The 20,091-nt window shown below is 44.3% G+C and overlaps 1 protein-coding gene across 1 annotated transcript in view; it reads left to right on the top strand.

Annotated features, from left to right (window-relative positions):
- The window catches only part of RSPH9 (radial spoke head component 9), a 39,607-nt gene extending 20,729 nt beyond the window's left edge, over window positions 1–18,878 (top strand). Inside the window, exons 3-7 of the mRNA XM_009636411.2 lie at window positions 1–180; window positions 388–550; window positions 1,126–1,255; window positions 1,807–1,953; window positions 18,717–18,878. Coding sequence (XP_009634706.1) covers window positions 1–180; window positions 388–550; window positions 1,126–1,255; window positions 1,807–1,953; window positions 18,717–18,877 — 781 coding nt within the window. The 3' untranslated portion in view covers window position 18,878. The remainder of the gene's footprint in view (window positions 181–387; window positions 551–1,125; window positions 1,256–1,806; window positions 1,954–18,716) is intronic.
- Window positions 18,879–20,091: the final 1,213 nt, after the last annotated feature.

The raw sequence follows: 20,091 nt of genomic DNA, 5'->3' as shown, positions 1-20,091 counted from the left end.
CGGCGCGGGGCTGAGCCCGGAGAAGCGGGCGGTGCTGGGGGCCTCGCTGCTGCTCCTCCAGCGCGACTACCGCTTCGAGCGGGTCTGGTTCTGGGGCTGCATCCAGGGCGTGCGCGGCGCCTACTACATCGCTGAGGGGCTGGGCCCTGACCGCGCCGCGCCCCGCAGCCGCCTCTACAGGTGCGGAGGCCGGACCTCCCTGGGGAGGTGGGACCGGGGAGGCCTAAACGGCTTATGGGAGGCCGGTTTGGGGACTGGGGAGAGAAAAGAGGGAATGGGGGGGTCGGGGAGGCTGCCCGGCTCTCCTGAGGGGAGCCTCGCTGTGCCCCTGAGGGGCCTGGCAAGGCTTCAGCGGGCTCGGGCCTGTGTCATGCTTGTCGCTGGCAGCTTGAACTGCGTGGAATGGAACCTCCTGCCACCAGTGACCAAGGAGATGGTTGCGCAGGCTGAGCAGCTGAAGGGCCGTTTCCAGGGGGATCCTTCTTTTGAGTACGAGTACACTGAGATAAATGCAGAAGATGCTGAAAGATTGCTTGAAGATGGTAAGGAGGTAAATACAGGAAAACACTTCTGAACTCGCTTCGCTACAGTTGTACCCCTCACACTGGGCAGGTGGTGGCTCCTCCTCCTTGTTTGTAATAAGCAGCCTGAGCCTGGGCTCAGGCAGAACATACACAATTTCCTCTTCGCTGTCGTTGTGTAGCAATGGCTTCTTGATTGAACTCTTCAGTTACTCCTGGAGTTAGACACAGCTCAGAAATATTCTTTCTCCTTTATGTTTTATTATGCATAATTGGTACAGATCCTCACTGCAGTGTCTGAGGCTTTACATGGGAACTCCAGGTACCATTCTTTGTAACTAAATAGACAAGGCGTAAGTAGCTTAACTGAGAGGAAGGAAAGGACGGCTGAAGGAAGGAAGAGTTAATTCTCTGGTGGATCTAGACTGTCTGCTCCTGCTTCTCTTCTTATGAGAAGAAGTGTCTGATTTGTGGGCCTCCTCTTAGTGCCATCGAGCTCTAATTTGATGAGTCTGTTGTGGTTTCTATTGTCACCTCGAGTTTATTTTCAGAAATGACAACAAGGAAAGTCCTGCCTTTAAAATTTGCCTATTTTTTTTTAAAGACCGTGATCAAGGAGGAGTCCCGCCTTGTAGCTACGATAGAACAGATAGACAGAGCAGTTGGTATCATCCCTCGGGGGGCATTTGTGAAGACTCCTCTTGGGTCTGTGCATGAAAACAGAAACTTTGAAGGTAAATTCTCATTGTCTTTATCAGGATCAACTGTACTTTGATCATAAAGGTGGTAAATTAAAATTACTTTCTCTAGCTGATGTTTTGATTTCAGGTTTATTTTTATCTTGGGTGAGATGAACAGGGAGGAGAGAATCCAATACCACTAATGCTCAGGTGCATGATTCAACTCTGGAAGGTGGGAGGAGAGTCAGTAATGGCTCTGAGTCATTAAACCTGTAGTTTCATTTGTCTGTGTATAGTTTATGTCAGTGTTTAGCAATTATAGCTGCAGTGAATTCTCCATCTAGAGATAGGACACAATTAAATAGGCACGAGGAGTTGATCTCAACTCATGCCCATTGCTTAACTGGGACTGCAATTAGCATGGTCTCTAATGCACAGCATCAGGGAGTACTGCCACCCATTTCTGGCAAGTCTTTAGTCTCCATTGGAGAAAGATTGTGATTCTGTTGTATGCTGTGGGTGTTAGAGAAACAATACGACATTCGATGGTACAATGTATGTTAGCCCAGCTCACTGTATTAATGGTCACCAATGGCTGTTCGCAGGTCTTTCTTTGACGGAGGCAAAAAAACTAAGTTCCTATTTCCATTTTGCTGAGCCTGTTAACCTGAAGAATAAAACCCTGCTGGAAAAGGCTGACCTGGACCCATCCACTGACTTTCTAGACTCTCTGGAGCATGATATCCCACAAGGTAAAGGTAGCAGAATCAAGAGACGCAATGCAAGGGAAGGCAGTCCAAGTAGCCTGGAGAACACTGAGGCGACAAGGTGGTATGGGTTACTGTGGAGTTGGTATGCTCAGGAGAAGCACCTGAAAATCCATCAAGGAAATTTATCCTTTAATGTTGTACTCAATTCCCTTTTTAAGCAATTACAAATGCTTACAGTGGTAAGATGGAAGTGTACCAGGGCTGTCCAATCCTCACAACAGGCCTGAGCACATCAGCAGTTACCCCCTCTGTCTGAGTGTGGTATTCCCTCCTGACTTCTGTAGAGCCTGTGACAGCTGGTGTCCCTAGGAGGAGAGATAACTCCACCAGTGATAGAGGGAATTTATGTGGTTTGAAGTATTTCACACCTCTTGTCCCACCCAGTATTGCTTTTCTTTATCTAAATGGGCTGTCATTAACACTAAGCTGATATCTCTGAGAGGCTGAATTCAAACTTTCCTTTGATAAACTGTTAGAAATGCTGTAGTGTGGAATAATCTCTACCAGGATTACACACGGAGGAAGGAAAAAGAAAGATGTGCATACTGGAATGTGTCTTCAGTTCACATCTCTACGGTTCTGCTGAACAACTGTTAAATATATTTAAATCCTCTTCCAGGGATTCCTCAGGCAGGATATTTCTCTAAAGAGATGGGAATGACTTGTTATTTGTTTCTAACTGCTTTTTGCTGATTTGCTGCATTTTTTAGATTGGGCCAAGCGTTTTCACATCCTGCTGTCTAGATCTTGGGACACAATCAGAACTTAGGTTTGCTATTTTATTCCTATCCTAGAGTAGCAAGATAGGATAGTAGGCGTCCTGTGCCAGATGGAATTGACTGGAAGAACAGTGAATTGCCAGCGCTGTAAATAGCTTTTCAGACTTTGTTATATATATCTTTCCTTTGGCAGAAAAAATAACTGAGAATGAACCTAGTGAGCTCCTGCCTGAATTCTGAACATTTTTGGCTGTTCAGGGCATAAACAGCGCTAAAATCTAAACCATTGTTCAACTTGCTGGGAGTGTCCTTGCTGCAGTCATTTTCCAGAGGTGTAGTCTGGAGAGACTGCACATTTTTCATATACTGGCTCATCAAGTTGGCCCTTTTGACTCAAAAAGAACTATTGGAAGGGGGGTTAGGTCCTAGATACCTCCCAAGAAAATTTTAGCTGCAGTTTTGTATAGTAGTTCAGGTGTTGCTACTGTTCACATTTTTTTTTCCCCCTCTTTTTTTCTAGGGTTTGTGGTAAGGAGTCTTTTTAATTTAGTGAGGCCTGAAACCACAGAGCCACTGAAGTGGGACATAAATCTGCCATGGTTTCTATGTTTCCACTAGAAAACAGGCACCAAGGGCTAAGAGCCTGAAGGCTAATTTGCATCACAGAGTTGGTTTTAGCCACCTTCAACTGTGATGGAGAATGGCACCTTTGAAAGATTACAGATACAGTTTTGCAGTGTGTCATATCTAGTTCAAGGGACCAGGCATTTGGCAGGTTGTGCTGTGTGTTAGACATGAAGATGGAAGTTTTGCTGAAGTCATTAAATCAAATTTGACTTGCAGCTGTATTTTACCCAGTGGCAGACAAAAGTGGGGCTCAGCCATGCCACTGTCATGTTTGTCTTCCTGTGGCAACCTGAGGTCTGTGTAAGCATGAACCTTTGCCCCCTTCCTGGGTGGTTGTTGCTGTTAGTGCAGACCTCAGTCTCCTCAAAAAAAAGTTACCTCTCAAAGATTACCTGAGCACAAGTGCAGCTGAGTGCTTCTTAATGGAAGAGGAGAAGATTCATGACAGTGCCTGTGCAGCTCTGACTTTATTGCCTTGCTCTTTTTTGGACTGAATCTGGGGATTGATGGAATGAGCTTGTCAGGCAAAGGAAGTAAGACAGGAACTGGTTACAGGATCAGCAAGGCATGTAGCCTCTCTAATTGCACTCTATCACATGCAGATAGGAGCTCTGACATTAAAAAAGAGATCAACCCACCCCCCTTTAACAAGTATTCAGGCTGCCTAAAGTACTGGTTGCTTGTGAAAATGTGGGGGGGAAAAAAGAACAGAGAGCAGACAGGCTTTCTGCTGATTTTATCAGCATGGCTCTGCCAAAGTCACTCACTTCTGGCTGCAAGGCATTCAGGCTTTGGTTTTTGGATTACCTTCCTTCAACTCTGCCAGTGCATGTTGGTCCTGACCCAGAGCAGACGGTGCTTTTCCTATTGCCTGACATGTTGTTCATAGCTCTGGCAAATCCCCTCCTTTTCACCTGAAGCTTTTCTTGCCTTTCCTGGCTAGATCCTCTCTTGAACAGTTATTGTCAGAGCAGAAGTAGGAATCCCCAAATCTGTCACGTCTAGAATTGTGACTGAAGCCAGAATTGTCTCTGCCCTCAACAAATACACAGAAAGTGGACTGAAGGTGAGCGACATCTGGGTGATGCATTGGCTAGAATTTCCCTAGCGTCTGAAAAGACCTAAAGAACAGGACTGGGAGATTAAGGGGCTGATTTTAACCTGTCTAAAAGTAACAACTCAGTTGGAATAGTTTTCTTTATTACTTGGAAACTGAGCATCTGTGATGGCTGTCAAGGGGGTAACTGTCATAAAATGTATGGTATGTCATTATAGGAGAGCAGGGGTGTCTTACAGAATGGAAAGTTGGAGGCAGAGAGAACATTTTATATGACAGCTGAGAGGTGGGAAGAAAGGAAGTTAAAACCAGGTTGCATAAAGGAAACAATGGTAAAAGCAGAGAGTTTAGCGTGAGATTGGAAAACCTGGAGTTTTGTAACAAAACTGTCTGCCATCCTTATCTTTACCAGTGATATCTGTGGTGATTCCAGGTTCCAGATTCTTTCTGTATGTCTATCTATCAGGTTATCTGTGCACTTTAAGAGTCCAGAATATGTTGCTGCTCCTCCCCTAATCATACTGTGAGTCTGTCTGTTTTTTCTTAGTGTCTCAGCTCCCAGAGACAAGTGACTGTGTGACTTAGCTTTTCTTAAAAAAATACATTTTTTTTTTAATGATTGTAAAGTGGGAGAATGCAAACCCTGTCTCAAAAGCAAATTAAATTGCTTTATCCCCTTTAAAATCTCCAGCTCTCTGAGCCAAACTCATGAATTTGAGTGGCCTGACTCATGATTTTTGAACACGGAGGGTTACGATACTGATCTTCTGTCACCACAGTATCAGATCATGTAATGCTTCATTCTGATCCAAATGGCCAGCTGGCTAGAATGTTGCATGCTGGGATCTGTAGGTTTTGCTGGCCATATGTCTGCATTAAAGATAAGCTTGTTTGCTCTAGTCTAAGCATACAATCTGCTCAACTTTATGCACAATTAGATGTAGCCTTTCAGCTGCTGGCAGATCGCCAGCCTGGTCCTTTCTGCTGCATGGAGTTCAGCACCCTGGGCGATAGCATTTCAGGAACTAGAGCTGTGGCAGTTTTACATGCACTTGTAGATAATGGAATGGCAAAGCAAATAGCAATAATTCCTAGCATACCTACAGCATTTTCACTTGATGACCCAATGTTGTGTAGTTATGAAATAATCGTCACTTTTCAGGCACTGGCATGATGGGGAAAGTGAAAACGGAGGGAGACGGACGACTTCACTGTGACCACAGCATCAGATCAGGCAATGCTACATTCTGAAAGAATAAAGGAAGGGGATGGGAGAAAGCCTAAGGTACTAGTGTAGAATGGAAAGCTTGGAAGGAAGTAAAATAGGGGATGGAGAATTCAGTTCTTTGGCGCTTTCAAGCTACAGTTTAGAAAAGCAATAACTTGACTCTGAAGATTTGTAACAGATTACTGACTCAGATCACTTTGATATGGAGATAAGGGACACCAACAGGGCAGTGTTAAAAACTGATGCAGGAGGGGAGGTGTGATAGAGGCAAAGAAAAATGTAGATAGGAAAAGATATGAGTAGGATTTCTATGAGAAGAGTTTAGTTAAAAGTCATGATTCCCAGTCAAGAAATAGCTGGTTTTGGCTGAAAGCCTACCTAGTTCACTGGTGGAGTAAAAGTAGGAATTAGAATTTAAAAAAAAAAAGCAATATAAAAGGAAATGCAGAAAGTTGTGAACAATTAATGGCTGATGTAAATTGGAGTTGATAATGAGTAGAAAATGACAAAGAAAGCCAGGATAACCTGGAATAATCCGTGACAACTGTAAGGAGGATTTTTTCAAGTATATTGAGAGGAAGAGAAAGCATAATAACCGTACTGGAAACTGTCACTAAATGGTGATAGTAAAAAGGCTGACAAGAAAGTGGAAGGGCAGATAGGCTCAATAATTTTTTTTTCTGGTTTGTTTTTGGGAAGAATATGGACTCAAATAAAATGAAGACAATAAAATGCTCTTGCAGACAGTTTTCAGACTATTTTCTAAGGGATGGTAGAGTTAGGCAACCTTTTCTATTCATTAAAAAATGAAAATGAGAGCGCCAGGTAAGTTACTCCTAAAATCATTATCTCGGGAGACTTGTGGCATACTTATTATGCTAACCTTTAATAAATCCCAGTATTGCAGAGATAGTCCCCTAAGCTGATCTTGATCAGTAGTTGTGATTCAGAAATCACTGAATGGGTGTATTTGTGGAAGGGGTCAGAAGGGGCTTCAGCTGGGACCAGTGCCAGTACTGATATTCTTCAAATTATTTGTAAAAGATGTAGAAGTAAAGAATTGGTGGAGAGACAAATAATAAGGGCAAGACAGCTACAGAGATCTGGCAGACTCTGCTTACTTAAATAAAGTAGGTTTTCATGTAGCTTCCTGCAAAATCACGTATTTAAGAGCAGGGACTAGAAGCCAGACTTGTATTCTGGAAGCTGCGGCTCTGAAAGGAAATCCAGGGACAATCCACTGAACATCAGCTCCCAGTCTGATTCTGAGACTTAAAGGCTAACACGATCTGTAGATGTACAAACAAGGGTGTAGCAAATAGGAACAGGAAGGTGACTTTGCTTTTGCATATACTGTTAGTGGAATCAGAACTGAATTACTTCACATTGCAAAACTGGAGAGTTGGAGAAAAGAGTCACAAAATATTTCAAGGGCTGGTGAGAGACATAAACAGTTCAATCTGTTTATATTACAGAAAAGAACATGAGAATGACTGTATTACACTGTATAAATCCTCCATGGAGTTTAAGTATTGGGTGTTGAAGATCTATTTAGTATAGCAGAGAAAGGCATAACAGGAACCAGCAGCTGAAAATTATAGCTGGAAAAACTAAAATGAAAAATTAGGTAGACATTTTAACAGTGAAATCATTACCAGTTAGCAAGGGCAATGGATGAGTCTGCGTCTCTTGCTATCTTAGCATCATGCTGGATGTCTTCCTGGGAATTGTGTTTTAGTCAAATGCAAATATAAGTTGCTAGTCCCAGACATGAGTAACTGAGTTCAATTTAATGGGCAGTGGTATGCAGGAGTCCAGAACAGATGATTTCCTGGTACGCCTGGCTGTAAACTTGATGACAGCTGTGGAGGGTGATACTTACCTCAGGCTTCTTCTTTGTCAGTGACAGTAACACAAAGGTGACAATGGGTTCCTGAGACAGTAACTCTGAACACAGGACTTGGAGTACAGCTGGCTTTGCTTCCTAACTATGACACATGAGGGCTCAAAAGAGGTCTGAGGAGATTCCTGACTTATCGCTGTCCATTGTGGAGGTTGAACTGAGGAGCCAAGACCCCTCAGATGTACTTTCTGACTCTAATGCTGGGAGAGATTTTGAAGCATCATTCTAAATGGATATACAGTGGCAGGGTAGATCACGGTGAGTCTTGTCCACTTGCTGTTCCAAGAATCGGCTAAAGGAAGGGGAGAAGTGCCTAGACAGAAGATCATTTCAGCTCCTTTACCATTTTGACTGTGGAGGAGATGACAGTCACTCAGCCTGTAGCTCTGTTTCTTCACCCAAACGTGCAGCGCTTTTGGAACAGTCCTTTATACAGCATTGCAAACAAAAGGATTTATGGTTATTTCCCTGGCTGAATGCTTTGGGCACTAGCCTTTCTGGAAACTTGCTTAACAGTAGCCCGGGTTAGAACGCTAACCTCCTGTCCTCTGAGCTTCATTAGCAAGCTCTTTATCCGTTTAGCAAAAGCTAGTGCTTAATGGGCCCTTGAAGATGGAGAGGTTGCATTTCTAAGCGGGAGATACTTTCCTTTGGCCGCTCTCAAGAGCCATTTGGGTAGCCCCATCTTGGCTGCCCCAAAAGCCCAGGTGCTGGAAGGAAGAAGGCCAGGAGACACAAACCTGCTTTATCTCCATGCATTAACACAGCTAATTAACTCCCTTTCGACCTCCCCTCCAGGCGATTAATCCACTATCAGCCTCCGTCTCCAGCCATTTGAAGAGTCTGTGTCTGCAGAGGTATTTACAACCCCTAGCTAGCTGGCAGAGAGCGAGCTGGTCCGTTATCAGGGCTCTAAGACAAATGGCTGCCTATCTCCCCAGTGGCCTTGCAAAATCCAGCAAAGTGCTATGCTGTGCTGGCCACCTACTTTCACCCAGCCTTCCTTCTCCACTAACATTTCACAGATGTGACCTGAGCCCTCCCCTTTCATTGCTTAACAATAAGCAGCACCTCCCCAGCTCTGTGAAAGCTGAGAGCAAGAGCACTTTACTTCTTAGCCTGCCAAGAGCCACACGGGGACAAGGCTTTTCAAGCTGTCTCACTGAAATCCAAACTAAAAGACCCATAATGAATGAGAGGGCAATGCTTCATGTTAGCAAGGATAAAAAGAGGTAGCCCAAATGTAGATCAAAATACCTAGTGTGGCTCACAACTATTCTCATTTCTGGTTAGAAGTGATCCTTAGGCTTGGTGAATGTGTGAAACTGAACCACAGTATCCCATGGAGTTACCTGACATTTATACAAGTGGTTTTGACAAACAAGCTTTATAACACAGTGGTACTCAAGGAGTAAAACAGATTAGTGTGCATCAGAACAGTCGGCTTTCAGGTGTGGGAATCAAACCAAATAGCTGACTCAGTGGGTTATTAAAGCACTGGCACCTGAATTGCTCTGTTAGAACTGAAGTCAGCCATCCCTAGAAGTAACTCTAGGATGGCTGTAGCTGCTGCCTTCCAGCAGGGCGCACTATGGTGCTAGCATTGTCAGTGCTGAGCACAGAAAAGGAAGCCACAGAAAAGATGAGAAAGAAAAGCACTAAGAGCATCAGGTCGAGGAGAAGGTAAGGCCTGAGTTCCCAGACTGTGTGTGGTATACTGACCTCCTGACCTGCAGGTATGGAGAAGAGACTGTCCCTTCCAAGCTTAGGCAATTTCTGGAGTGGTCACTTAACTTTTCAATAGCTTTCCTAGCATCCTTAGCGGTCACAGGCATGTAATGGACATATACAAATACATAAGCATGTCTCCTGCATCTTTCAGAAGTAGAAACTTTCATTTTTGCTAGTGATGTGTGGACTGGGGAGCCTTAGAGGCTGTTAAGGCCACTTCTGCAGTGACCCAAGAGTTGCCAGGGAGCGATGTTGTCCCTCCTACAGCTGGGATGCTGCCAGCTCAGGATTTCAAGATCTGGAACCTCTCATATGGCAGCACAGCAGGAGGGTTCCAGAGCCAGTTAGCATTGTAGCTGTTGACTGGCTGGCTGTGGTCTGCCTTGATTTCTGGAAAGGAGTCTGTTTTCCTTGGGCTTTGTGTCTACGGGTAATAAAGCAGCGCATTTACTGCTTTTGGGTCCTAGGTCTGTATCACCTCAGGGGTCTTGTTTAGTCAGAGACTTTGGATGAGTTTATGCTGAAGCAAGGCTGCCCATCAACTGAGAGCTGTGGTGGAGTCTTTCGCCCTCCTGACCGCTGCAGTGAAAGAATGAGGACGGAAGCAGAGTCTTCAAAGCAACTTTCCAGGGATTGTATTTAAAGTTTTTTCCTCCTCAGTAAAATAAATCATTGCCCACCCTGTCTCCATTTCAGCTCCTGGTTCATTGGACATGAAAAGGAGATGAACTCCTTGCTGAACTGATGGGTAATGCTGGTAAAGCCTCTTAGAACCAGAAGTTGTAGTTTTATCACCACATCAGTCAGCCTTGGCCTAACCCTTTCTCTAGGGAACAATGAAAAATTACTTGCGGGAGAAAGCCTAGGGCAGTCTGTGTGTCACTGAAGTCAGAATGAGTTCAGCTTTTGCTAGGAGTGATCCGTTTCTGAAGGGGCTCCACATAAGGAGTGGTAGCTCCTGCCCGTGCAGCAGTTGGCATTGGTGCCAGCCCTGCATATAGTTTTGCTTTGCTGTTTGCTGTATGTTTGGCCATGGAACTTTTGCAGGGAGGAAGTCAACAGGCATTGTCTGGTGTTACTGTACACAAATATTGTATGGATTGAAATCCTGCGGCTGTGTGTAGAAGAGAAGGACAAGGGACAGTTCACCTATGAGTATATTTGTACAGCCGTTGTGCTGTACAGAGATAGCTAGGCTATCCCAGGCACTAGAAGATACCTAGCCATCTTTAGCGTTCAGAATTAGCTCGAATATCAACACGACTGCGCTGTGCTGCGTGGATATGCTCAGTGTGCCAGTCTTCCCAGAAACTGGTAAACTCTTCAGGTAATTGGGGCCAGAATTCGTATCTCGTTTAGTATGAAAACACTGACAGTTTATAATCCGTGCCATCTGTTCCTTGTCCTAAGCCCTTTTAACTAGTCCTGCTAATTTGGGGATGAGGTAAGAAGTGCAACTGGGGGACTGACAGAGCTTGTAGCCTTGCCCCTCCTGCAGAAGAGTGAATTGGATGTGCTCTAAGCATTCGGTGGATTTTGAATCCCAGCATCGACTGCTTTGTGTGCTCTCAGAATTCAGAGATCAATGTGAGGTTCTTTGCCCCTAATCCAGCCCCTGTTCATCATTATCACCTCCTCAAAGTGGCCGGTGCTTTGTTATCAGGAGAGGCAAAATCTTACAAGGTGGCCATAATCTCCTCTGAGAGTCAGACAGATATTCTCCCGTGGGTAAGAAAGTGACAGTGACCGAAAGCTCTAGGGGGAAGCAGGCTAGAACAAAGCTGTCCATTGCATCCTTTCATCAAACTGTTAATCTTTCTTTCAAAGACATCACATTTGCTGGGTGACAAAAGCCCCAAAGAAGCTGAATTGAGCCTGAAATCCTGTAGCAAGATTTAGAGGAAGCGTCTTTCATTCAGAGCAGGGAGGGGAGAGAGACTCCTTCTTTTTCTTCCTACCAACCAATGGGCTCACAGAAGCCCACGAAGGTGACGGATTAATGCAGGGGCTCCCCAGGTAGATGCTACGTGACTCCTGGCACGCTCCAAAAACGTTTCCACAGCGACCAGCTGAAGAAGAAATATGGAGTGCGACAGGATCCAGCGTAAACCTGTGCTTTGGAAAGAGGGTGCTTTGCCACTCTGAGAGATTTATAAATTTACTACAGAAGATCCAAGATACAATGAACTGTATTGCAGTTGTCAGAATCCAAATAGCAGGGATTTTGATCTGTTGTTCCTACCCCTTCTAAGTTTTGATTACATATTGTCTTGCTGTTTCCTCTAGTGCACAGTCCCATTCCAAATCTTTGTTCTGGATGCTTTTTGTGCAAAGGCTGCATCTTTTTCTTAACAACAACAACAACAACAACAAAGTAAAAAGGATTCTAGCTCTATTCTAATTATCAGGTGGATTTAGGACTAAAGGGCAAACTAAATGAGCTACAAGGGAGGCTGTAATTTGATGTGTATTACTTCTGTGCTAGCTTTTCCAGTCCTTCTCTTCCTCTGCTGCTCATTTATGTCTGTGTATTGTCCCTTCTTTTGTGTTGGCATTGCTGGCTGTGCAGCCAGATTCCAGCTGGAAAAATAACTTTATTTTTGGCTGGACTATTTTTCAGCCAGATCACTTCCCTGACCTGGTTCACTGAGCAGTAAATAAACACTTCTGTGGTTTCTATGATGGAAGTGATTGGGGGGGCAGGGGGTGGTAAGGGTTTGAGGCCGGAGGCTGCTTCAACTGGATTAAGCAGCACTGTTGTTGGATGTGTAAGCATGGCCAAAATTTCACCCAGTACTCGGAGGCACCTGAATACTGTGCATCTGGTATGACATTGCAATCCCAGAGTCTTCCTTGTCAGCTGGAAACAGGGACTTTGTGTGTAAATGGAAGGCCCAGGCCTTTCTTAATCATTTATGCCACAGAGGCATCCCTAGTGGGAGAAGTTAATAGAGAGAAAAAGCCTCTGAAGTCGGATGATTTTACTTTGAGGTTTGGGCATTTGTGTGTCGAAGACGTGGCAGGCATTAGGACCACGCACGAGCCACTTGGCAGCATCTGACTGTTTGTAAGCTGTGCTTTCCTAGCTCTGGTGGCTTTTTAAAATAATACTGAACCTGCAACCAGCCTGTGTTTTTATTTAATTATTATTAAATAGTTATATGGGGAATTGGAAATATTGACAGCAGTGTTAACATATGGGGTGCAGGTGGTGTGTCAAGCAAATGAAAGAGATTTAGTTTGCAGCCAGTAAGTGGCATGAAGGAGTTTGAGCCCCACATAAGAGTGTTTGGATGTGTCCTTATGGCTGGTAGGGTCTGTGTGAAATGTCCGTGTGGCGAAATTTGTTGAGAGCCAGAGCACAGTGACCTTTCCTTACAGCTGCTCTGCTTTGCAATTTGTCTTTGTTCCCTACAGACAGCAAATTAGAAGTAGGAAGCTCTTCCCAGTGTAGGATTTTCTGTTGGAGGGAAATGGAAGTTAAATCCCATGGGTGTAGTGTATCTTTGTCAGAGCGACATGCTCGGGGTCACGCAGCCAAGCAGCAGCTGCTTTTGCAAAGGGAAATGGTTTTGTTGCCCCTCTCTGAGTGTTAATATTTGTCTTATAACTCAGTACTTCACTCTCACTCAGGACTGACTGCAGCGAGATCTGTTATAACCTGCTCTTGTGACAGCGGATTGTGTTAATGGTGGGTGCAGCCATGCTGTAGCTGCTTTTCCCTTGAGACATTTCCTCCTTTGAAGAGGAATTGATAATGTCACTTTTATGATCCTCCATGAGCTTTTGCGACATGGAGCCTCTGTATCAGGCTGCCTAGCTTTTAAAGCTGTTTCTTCTCAAGCTTGTGCTGAAATGAGGCATTGCTGAATCACCTCCAAAGCAGCAATGTTATGAGAGGTCATACCGAAAGTGGACCAGTTACAGCAGGAAAGTTCTTCTGCAAACAGCCCTCTTAAAAGGCTTTTGTTTAAAAGCTAACGTCTCACGCACCCTATTGCCTCTGTGAATTACAAGATTCAGTCTGTAGCTGAGACAGACATAGGGGATGAGACAGGGATTTCTATTGGCGACTGGAAAGGAAGAAGAAGCTGAGAAGGAGGTTGACTTTTGAAATTCAGCCCTGGTGTCCTGGCAGCTGTTGAAGGGCCATAAAAAAGGCAGTGGTTTAACACTGGGTGAGCATCAGGATCTTCAAAGCACTTTCTTGTTTGGGAAAGATGTAAGGAACTCCTCAGAATTCCTGCCTGTGTTTGGAGGGGTGGAGGCTGCAGCCTGATCCAAAGAGGGAATAGGAAGCTCCAGATCTTCATCCAGCGGATATTTTTCCCATGCTCTTTCCTCCCACACAGCAGCTCCCTCCCTTCCCTTCTGGAGCAGCAACAGGCAATAGTTTCAGCACAGATAGTGCTTGGCTTCCTTAGGTTTGCTGGGTGCAGCTTAAGAATTAACATGCTCTTAAAAAAAAAAAAAAAGAATGTATTTTGAAGAATGGAAACCTCACCAGAGCTGTGCTATTGTGAGAAATCTCTAGCCTGAGAGTAATGACCTCCAGTTCTCTGCACCTCAGTGAGCTTTGCATGATGGCTGCAGTTAACTTTGCTGACTGATTTAGGGACAATACAGGTTACAGCTTGCATGTAGATGCAAGTTAAAATCAGTATTTAACTAACTCTAGGAAAGCCAGCTTTTACTTGCTGTCTCCTAGTTCTGGTTGTATTCCCTCCAATGCAAATAATAATAACTTAATTTTTTTTTTCCTGACAACTTTTATGTGGGAGTCTTGGTGTACTTTACAGACTGATGCTTTGAGCTTCCCAGTGAGAGACATTGTCTGACACAGGAGCAATGATGGGCGCAGGGGCTGCCATGGGATATTCTGAGCCAGTGTTAGAAGGGATTTTTATAGTAATACAGACCTATACCTAGATGGGATATTCTGAGCCAGTGTTAGAAGGGATTTGAACCCAGCATCCTGCTTCTGCATTTTTATAGTAATACAGACCTATACCTACCTATGCAATGATTTTACTCCAATAGCCAATTATAATAGCAAGGAAGTTTAAAAAAAAGAAAAAAGGATAAAAGCAGCATTTAATTTTCATAATTCTCATCCCTTTTTATATTGTTATTAAATGCATTTCTAAGGCTTTCTCTTGAAGGAGGAAAGAAGGCATATTTACTTTAAGCTATTATTTCATACTGTTCATTAGCTACTGATTAAAGTACTTCTAGAGTGATTTATGACATCGTTATTTCAAACTCCTACAAGAAAGGTAGGCCTGAAAAAGCATCTTGTTGTTTGAAGATTGAGAGAGTTGAACTGTGATTCAGAGAATACAATTGTCTTGGATCTTTCAGGAGAACAACTTTCTCCATGTCTCATGAGTTCAAATATTATTTTTTTTTTTCTGGACCATTTCCTCAAATGCTGCTAATGTGGTGAGGTATGGAAGAAAGTAAGTACTGAGATAATGAGCCCTAATTTCTTCCTTTAAAGAAAAGGACCAAACCAAGCAGAACTTTAATGTGATGTCTTCTTAGAAGGCAGACACCAACATTGTGTATCAAATGCAGTTTCTGAATAGGTTTTGTGTGTTGCCAAAGTCCAGTCTGGACAAGTATACTAGATAAATCACCTTTGATAGCTGCATTAGAAAAATGTCCCTGGTAATCTGGTTAGTAAAAGGTGGAAGGTGGCACTGCTGCTGTTTGGCTCTGCAGAATAAAGAGCACTCTATGACTAATCATCATTCTGGCTGAAAACAGGATCTGAATGAAAATGACTTTACAGTTTCAGGGAGTTCTTATAATTTTTCCTGTCCTCAACCTATGTTGTGTCAGTCCAGTTGGGATTGCTCTGAAGTAACCTGCTTGTTTTGTTCAGGTCCTTGTATCACTTATGCAGCATCAGCAAAACTTTATTGTCCATATTTGCATAGAACTAGATGCAGAGTCAAGGATCAGAGAAGAGCTGGAAAGTAAAACAACTTTAATATTCCCCAAAGGTCTCACATTCATGAAATGACAAGTCTGAGCCCTTTGAGAATTTGCAGTTTGGACAGACACTACGGAATTGAAGCAGCTGCACATCACAGCCTTCAGAGATCTAGCATAAAAGTGACTGGAGCTGTCCTCAATTACATCGGTCAGGTGTGAAGGTGCATGGGAAGTTCCTTTGATCAGCGGTTAACTGCTGATGAATACTCTGCAGGGACTGATAAGTCTGTGTGACACTGCGTAAATGTTCTGCAGAAATCATGGATCCATGTATTGTATTGCCCCAGAACACAGACTGGGGATTTAATCAAGTTGAACTCTACCTTCTCTGCAAATTTGTCCAACAAAAAGCATTCTGAATCCAGATATAGTTCCTGAGAGCATTAATATCCCTGTTTTCCCTCTCACCTTTCCCACTTGCCACTCTCCAGGCATTTCTTTTTGTTCTTTGTAAGTAGTTTGGGGCAGAGGTTTCATCTGTGTACATGAACATATACATACAAGCTGTCACATGTACCCAGGCTGCTGGATGCTTCCAGTATGTTGGGAGGCGTTAGCGAACTAGATAATCCCTAAAGGCTTTCACCACCCAGCAAGGCAAGGCACAGTCCTATCCTTGACAGGCTTCCCTCTCAGGGGACTGCTCCTAAATCAAAGACAATGACAGTTCCTCATTCCATTATCTTTTTGTCAGAGAAACTCTTCCAAAAGTTTACAGCCCCCCCCTAACCCAATGTGTAAAGCAGCAGCAAGAACCACCAGTATTTGGGTGAAGGGCTTGCAGATCATTTCTGCAAGTTCAAGCTTCAAGAACCCTGGACTGAAAGCAAAGTCAGTTCAGCATTCAAAGAAGAAATGGAAAAAGTTATTTGCCACAATTACATTCAGACCTCTTTGCTTGCCACTTGTTGCTCAACACCCCTCTGCGGAGTCTAGCTACTGCCACTAGCAAATGCTGAAAACTTGCAGTGGCAAAGTTCAAGAAACTGTTTGAAAGCTTGTCCTTTGATGGCCAATGTCTGCAGTGCTTCAGCCACTGGATGATGTGCCTTGTAGTGAAGTGTTCTTCATGTGGGTTTCCGTGTTATCCAAGTAGTGAAGTTTCTTAAGAACATGCAGATTTTGTCAGAAACCCAGCCAGTCAGAATTTGTAATCCCAGTGGCTGAAACATAATACATGTCTTTACTCCAGGTACGACAAAGATCCAGTCCAGTCTGTGTCCGTATGAGTGAGTGGCTCTGGAGAGACTGCATGGGAGCTTGGGGTTGCCTTGTATGTGAAATCACTGCCTGTCAAGACGCTAGCTCATGTTTTAACTAGGACCTGCGCAAAGGATGGCGTAGTGCAAGGAAGGTGAAAAGATGGCACACACCTCTTACTGATCCTGCCCTATATTAAGTAGTGCTTTGCTTTACTGCGATTCCAGCTGTTTGTCTTTAGTGGAAATGTGGAGCTGAGTGAGTCGGAAGTAAGCTCTCCAGTGCAGAAATCTCCCAAGTCTTTAAAGACTGTGAATGTCTCCTTTGAACTTCTATCCTGCAGCCAGAGGCCGTTTGTCAGGAAGTTCAGTGACATGGAAGGTAGGGGTTCTTGTTGTTCACTTAGTTCCATGTTTGCACATAACTGAGGAGGGTTCTTTGAAAGGTAACAGATCAAAGCTGACACAGGACTTATGTTGTGCATATTATGGTGTAACAGACCTGTGGAACTTGCTATTGAAGTAGACAGGGGAAACAATGGTGTCCCAAGAAACTTTTGAAGAGTGCAGAAACACAAAGAGAAGAGATAGGTAACAGGTGAGCACCACAACTCGCGACACCTGGTTTCACAGGGCTTTGAATTGTGTTGTTCCTTTCTGATTGTGCAGATGCCACATATGCATTTCCCCTCAACTTCTCTCCTCCCTTAAGACCTCAACTACGGTAGTTTGCCGTCAGCTGCATAAGAGGCTACATTACTGCAAGTGAGCATGCAAGAGCCCAAAGCAAGGCAAACACCGGTTGCCCAGCGAGCTGCTGCCTCTTGGCTGCCAGGCGAGCTAAACAGCCTGTGCTTCCTCGCAGCTCCTGGCAGGCCAAACAAATAGTGTCAGGAGCTGCAGTCAACCCCTGGGCCATGTCCTGTGGTGACCTGTTGTAGGAACTTGTGGTGTTAAAGCCCGTCAGCCCTGTCAGATGTGACTAAAATTGGCCAAGAGTCAGAAGTTAGTGGGAGGGGGAGGACTGGCAGCTGACAGCAATCACAGAAGCCCTTCCCCAGGCTAACCATGACATGAGTAAGCATGAGTCATAGCATAAATTGATGAGCCTAAAATTATCTACAAGGATAAATACCATCTAAGTGGCATTATAGGCTTTCTGCTTACTTTGGAATGGGCAGATTTTGGCTTTGGGTGCAGGTAGGCTGACCGCTTGACTCTAGGCCAGTAACAGCCTGACAGCTCCAACTGCGTGGGTTTGTTTTTTTTTTTTATTTGGGCCTCCTGCTTTTGCTTTCAGATGGAGATTCAGTAGGAACCTTCTTCCCTAGGCTGTAGCCTCTAGGCATTACTGATTTGGTGCTGAAACTGGTATTTTCTTCTCCTGGCAGCTCCTTGCCCTCTGGCATTGACTCCAAGCTGATGCTCCAGCCCCCTTCCCTCCGGCATTGTTCCCAGGCTGTCGTGTCAGACGCAAAACAAACACTCAGTGGCTCAGAGCTCCTTGCATCCAAGAGAAGTTGCATTTTCACACTGGCTCTGAACCTCCTCTGCAGAGCCAAAGCAAAATTAATGCGGAAACTAATCCCTTTGCCCCTACCACGCACATCCTCTTCAGTGGTGGAGCCAAGAAAGACTGAAAAGAATTAACCTTTTCTGTAAATTTCTCTGAGATATGAAATAACCTGCTTTTCACTTTCTCTTCTTCCTCTTTCCCAATTGCTGCATCAGGGAAACCAGTCTTCCCTGGAGCAGGAAAGCACCTTCTTCCTCTTCCCACTACTAATGCTACAAGTTTATTTTAAGAAGAAATTTCATACCTATGCAGGATTGCTATAGCTAGTCTGGGCTCTCTGTGGCTATTAGCTAGACCAAGTAGGTGGCAGAGCTTGTGAGAGTAACTGCTGCCCACTCAAAAGCCAAGAATAGCTGTAGCCTCTCCTAGGGATGAAGTATACAAGTCTGGAGGTCCGAGAGTCCCTTCCTGTGACGCATATGACATTACCATCATAGCCATGGGAACATGCTACTGTGTGAAACCAGACACAAACATCTGGAAACGAGGGCAGGCTGTAATGCTGAACTGACAAAAGAAGAAAGGGCATCAAGGTTTCTGGTCTCCCCAACTTCCCTCTTTTTAGGAGTCTCCAACTCCAGTGCAGCCCTGTGCACTGTCAGGCAGAACCCACCGCGGTCCTTCTCCCAGCTTAGGGACAGCGTGTGCCAGGACCGCTGCCTCTTTCTCCTTTGCAGTGACTCAGTAACACATGTTCTCGCACAGGCTCCTGGACGGTCCAGCTAGAGAAGGGAGGCACTGTGGTGGTGCTGCGGAGCCTGCTGTGGCTGGGACTGACCTTCTACCATGTCCCTATGACCAAGCAATATGGCTACGTCTACTTTGGCAGTGGTGAGAAGAACTTGGATCTGCCCTTCATGCTGTGATTCTCCTGTCTGGGATGAGGACTCGAGAACGTTTAGATTTTATATCTAGGAGATTTTTGTTTACTGCTTGTTCTAATAAATGTGTGAAACCTCTGTACTTTGAGCAGGATTCTTTTCTGCCTGGACTCTGGCCCCGATTCTTTTCTAGGACTTCTCTGTGTATAATCCTCCCTCAACTCCAGCTTGAATTCCCTGTAGTGTGTCCCTGCAGATCCTTTAGATACTAACAAATGGCATTTTCTTCCATGATGGTGGAGCCTGAGGTCAGAAATCAAACCTAGGCCATCTGTCTGATCACAAAGACACCATGCTTACACAAAAACTCATGTGGAGACAATGTGAATGAATGCCTGCTGTCACCCATGAGTGAGAGACAGAAAGCTGATGCATACTGTAAGGGATCAGTACCCTGAACTCTAGAAAGGAATATTGAAGAGTATTTTGTTTTTCAGATGTTTGGTCTCACCAAACTTAGAGGGGTCTTCCCAGCTCACAGCACTAAACCGTAGAAAAAAATAACTGTGGGCATCACCTGGTCTTTTGCAAAATGCGCTCATTCAGGTTCATCTCAGGGCAATGGTTTAATCCAGTGACTCTGCTGCAGTGAGCAGAGCTACCTGAGATAGAAGACATAGTAACTTCTGTATGAAGGAGATGAAAGAAAAATCTTTTCCTTTCTGAAGGGCTGTAAGTTTCAAAAGCTTCACAAAATAGAGACAGTCAGCCAGAGATTTTATCTCAGTATAGTTAACGAAGTCTTGGCTCTGTCTCTCAAAGCAAAAAAGATCTTGGCCAGCTCAAGGGGCTGAACGTAGAGCTTCCATTTCACAATGTAAGGCTAAAAAGAACCCTTATAATCTAATTTGATTTCCTGGGTAATATGAGTTTATCCTTACCCTTTGTTCCTGTCCATGCTAATAGGTATTAGCAGGTGATTCTGATGAAAGCAGCACCAGGTTAAGTGGCATAGTAGTACATAAAAAAGCTGTGTTGATTTGTAGCCCCCTAGATAATTATCAAAGCAATGGAGCCAAAGCAATAATGAGCCTGATAAATTTAATGAGCCTTTCATACCAGGCCCGTAAGTAGAACTTCTCAAGTAGCAGTGGTCAGTTGGTGCAAGGTACATACATGTACTGTACAGGGAGAGAAACGGTGCCACCTTTTTAGTTACAGGATGGAAAATTACGTACATCTATCAGCCCCAAACTATC

The sequence above is a fragment of the Egretta garzetta genome, unplaced genomic scaffold (genome assembly GCF_000687185.1).
Source record: "Egretta garzetta isolate BGI_Z169 unplaced genomic scaffold, ASM68718v1 scaffold54, whole genome shotgun sequence".
NCBI classification, from domain to species: Eukaryota; Metazoa; Chordata; class Aves; order Pelecaniformes; family Ardeidae; genus Egretta; species Egretta garzetta.
Note: the sequence above shows the minus strand (reverse complement) of the source record. Positions and strands in the feature narration are given on the sequence as shown.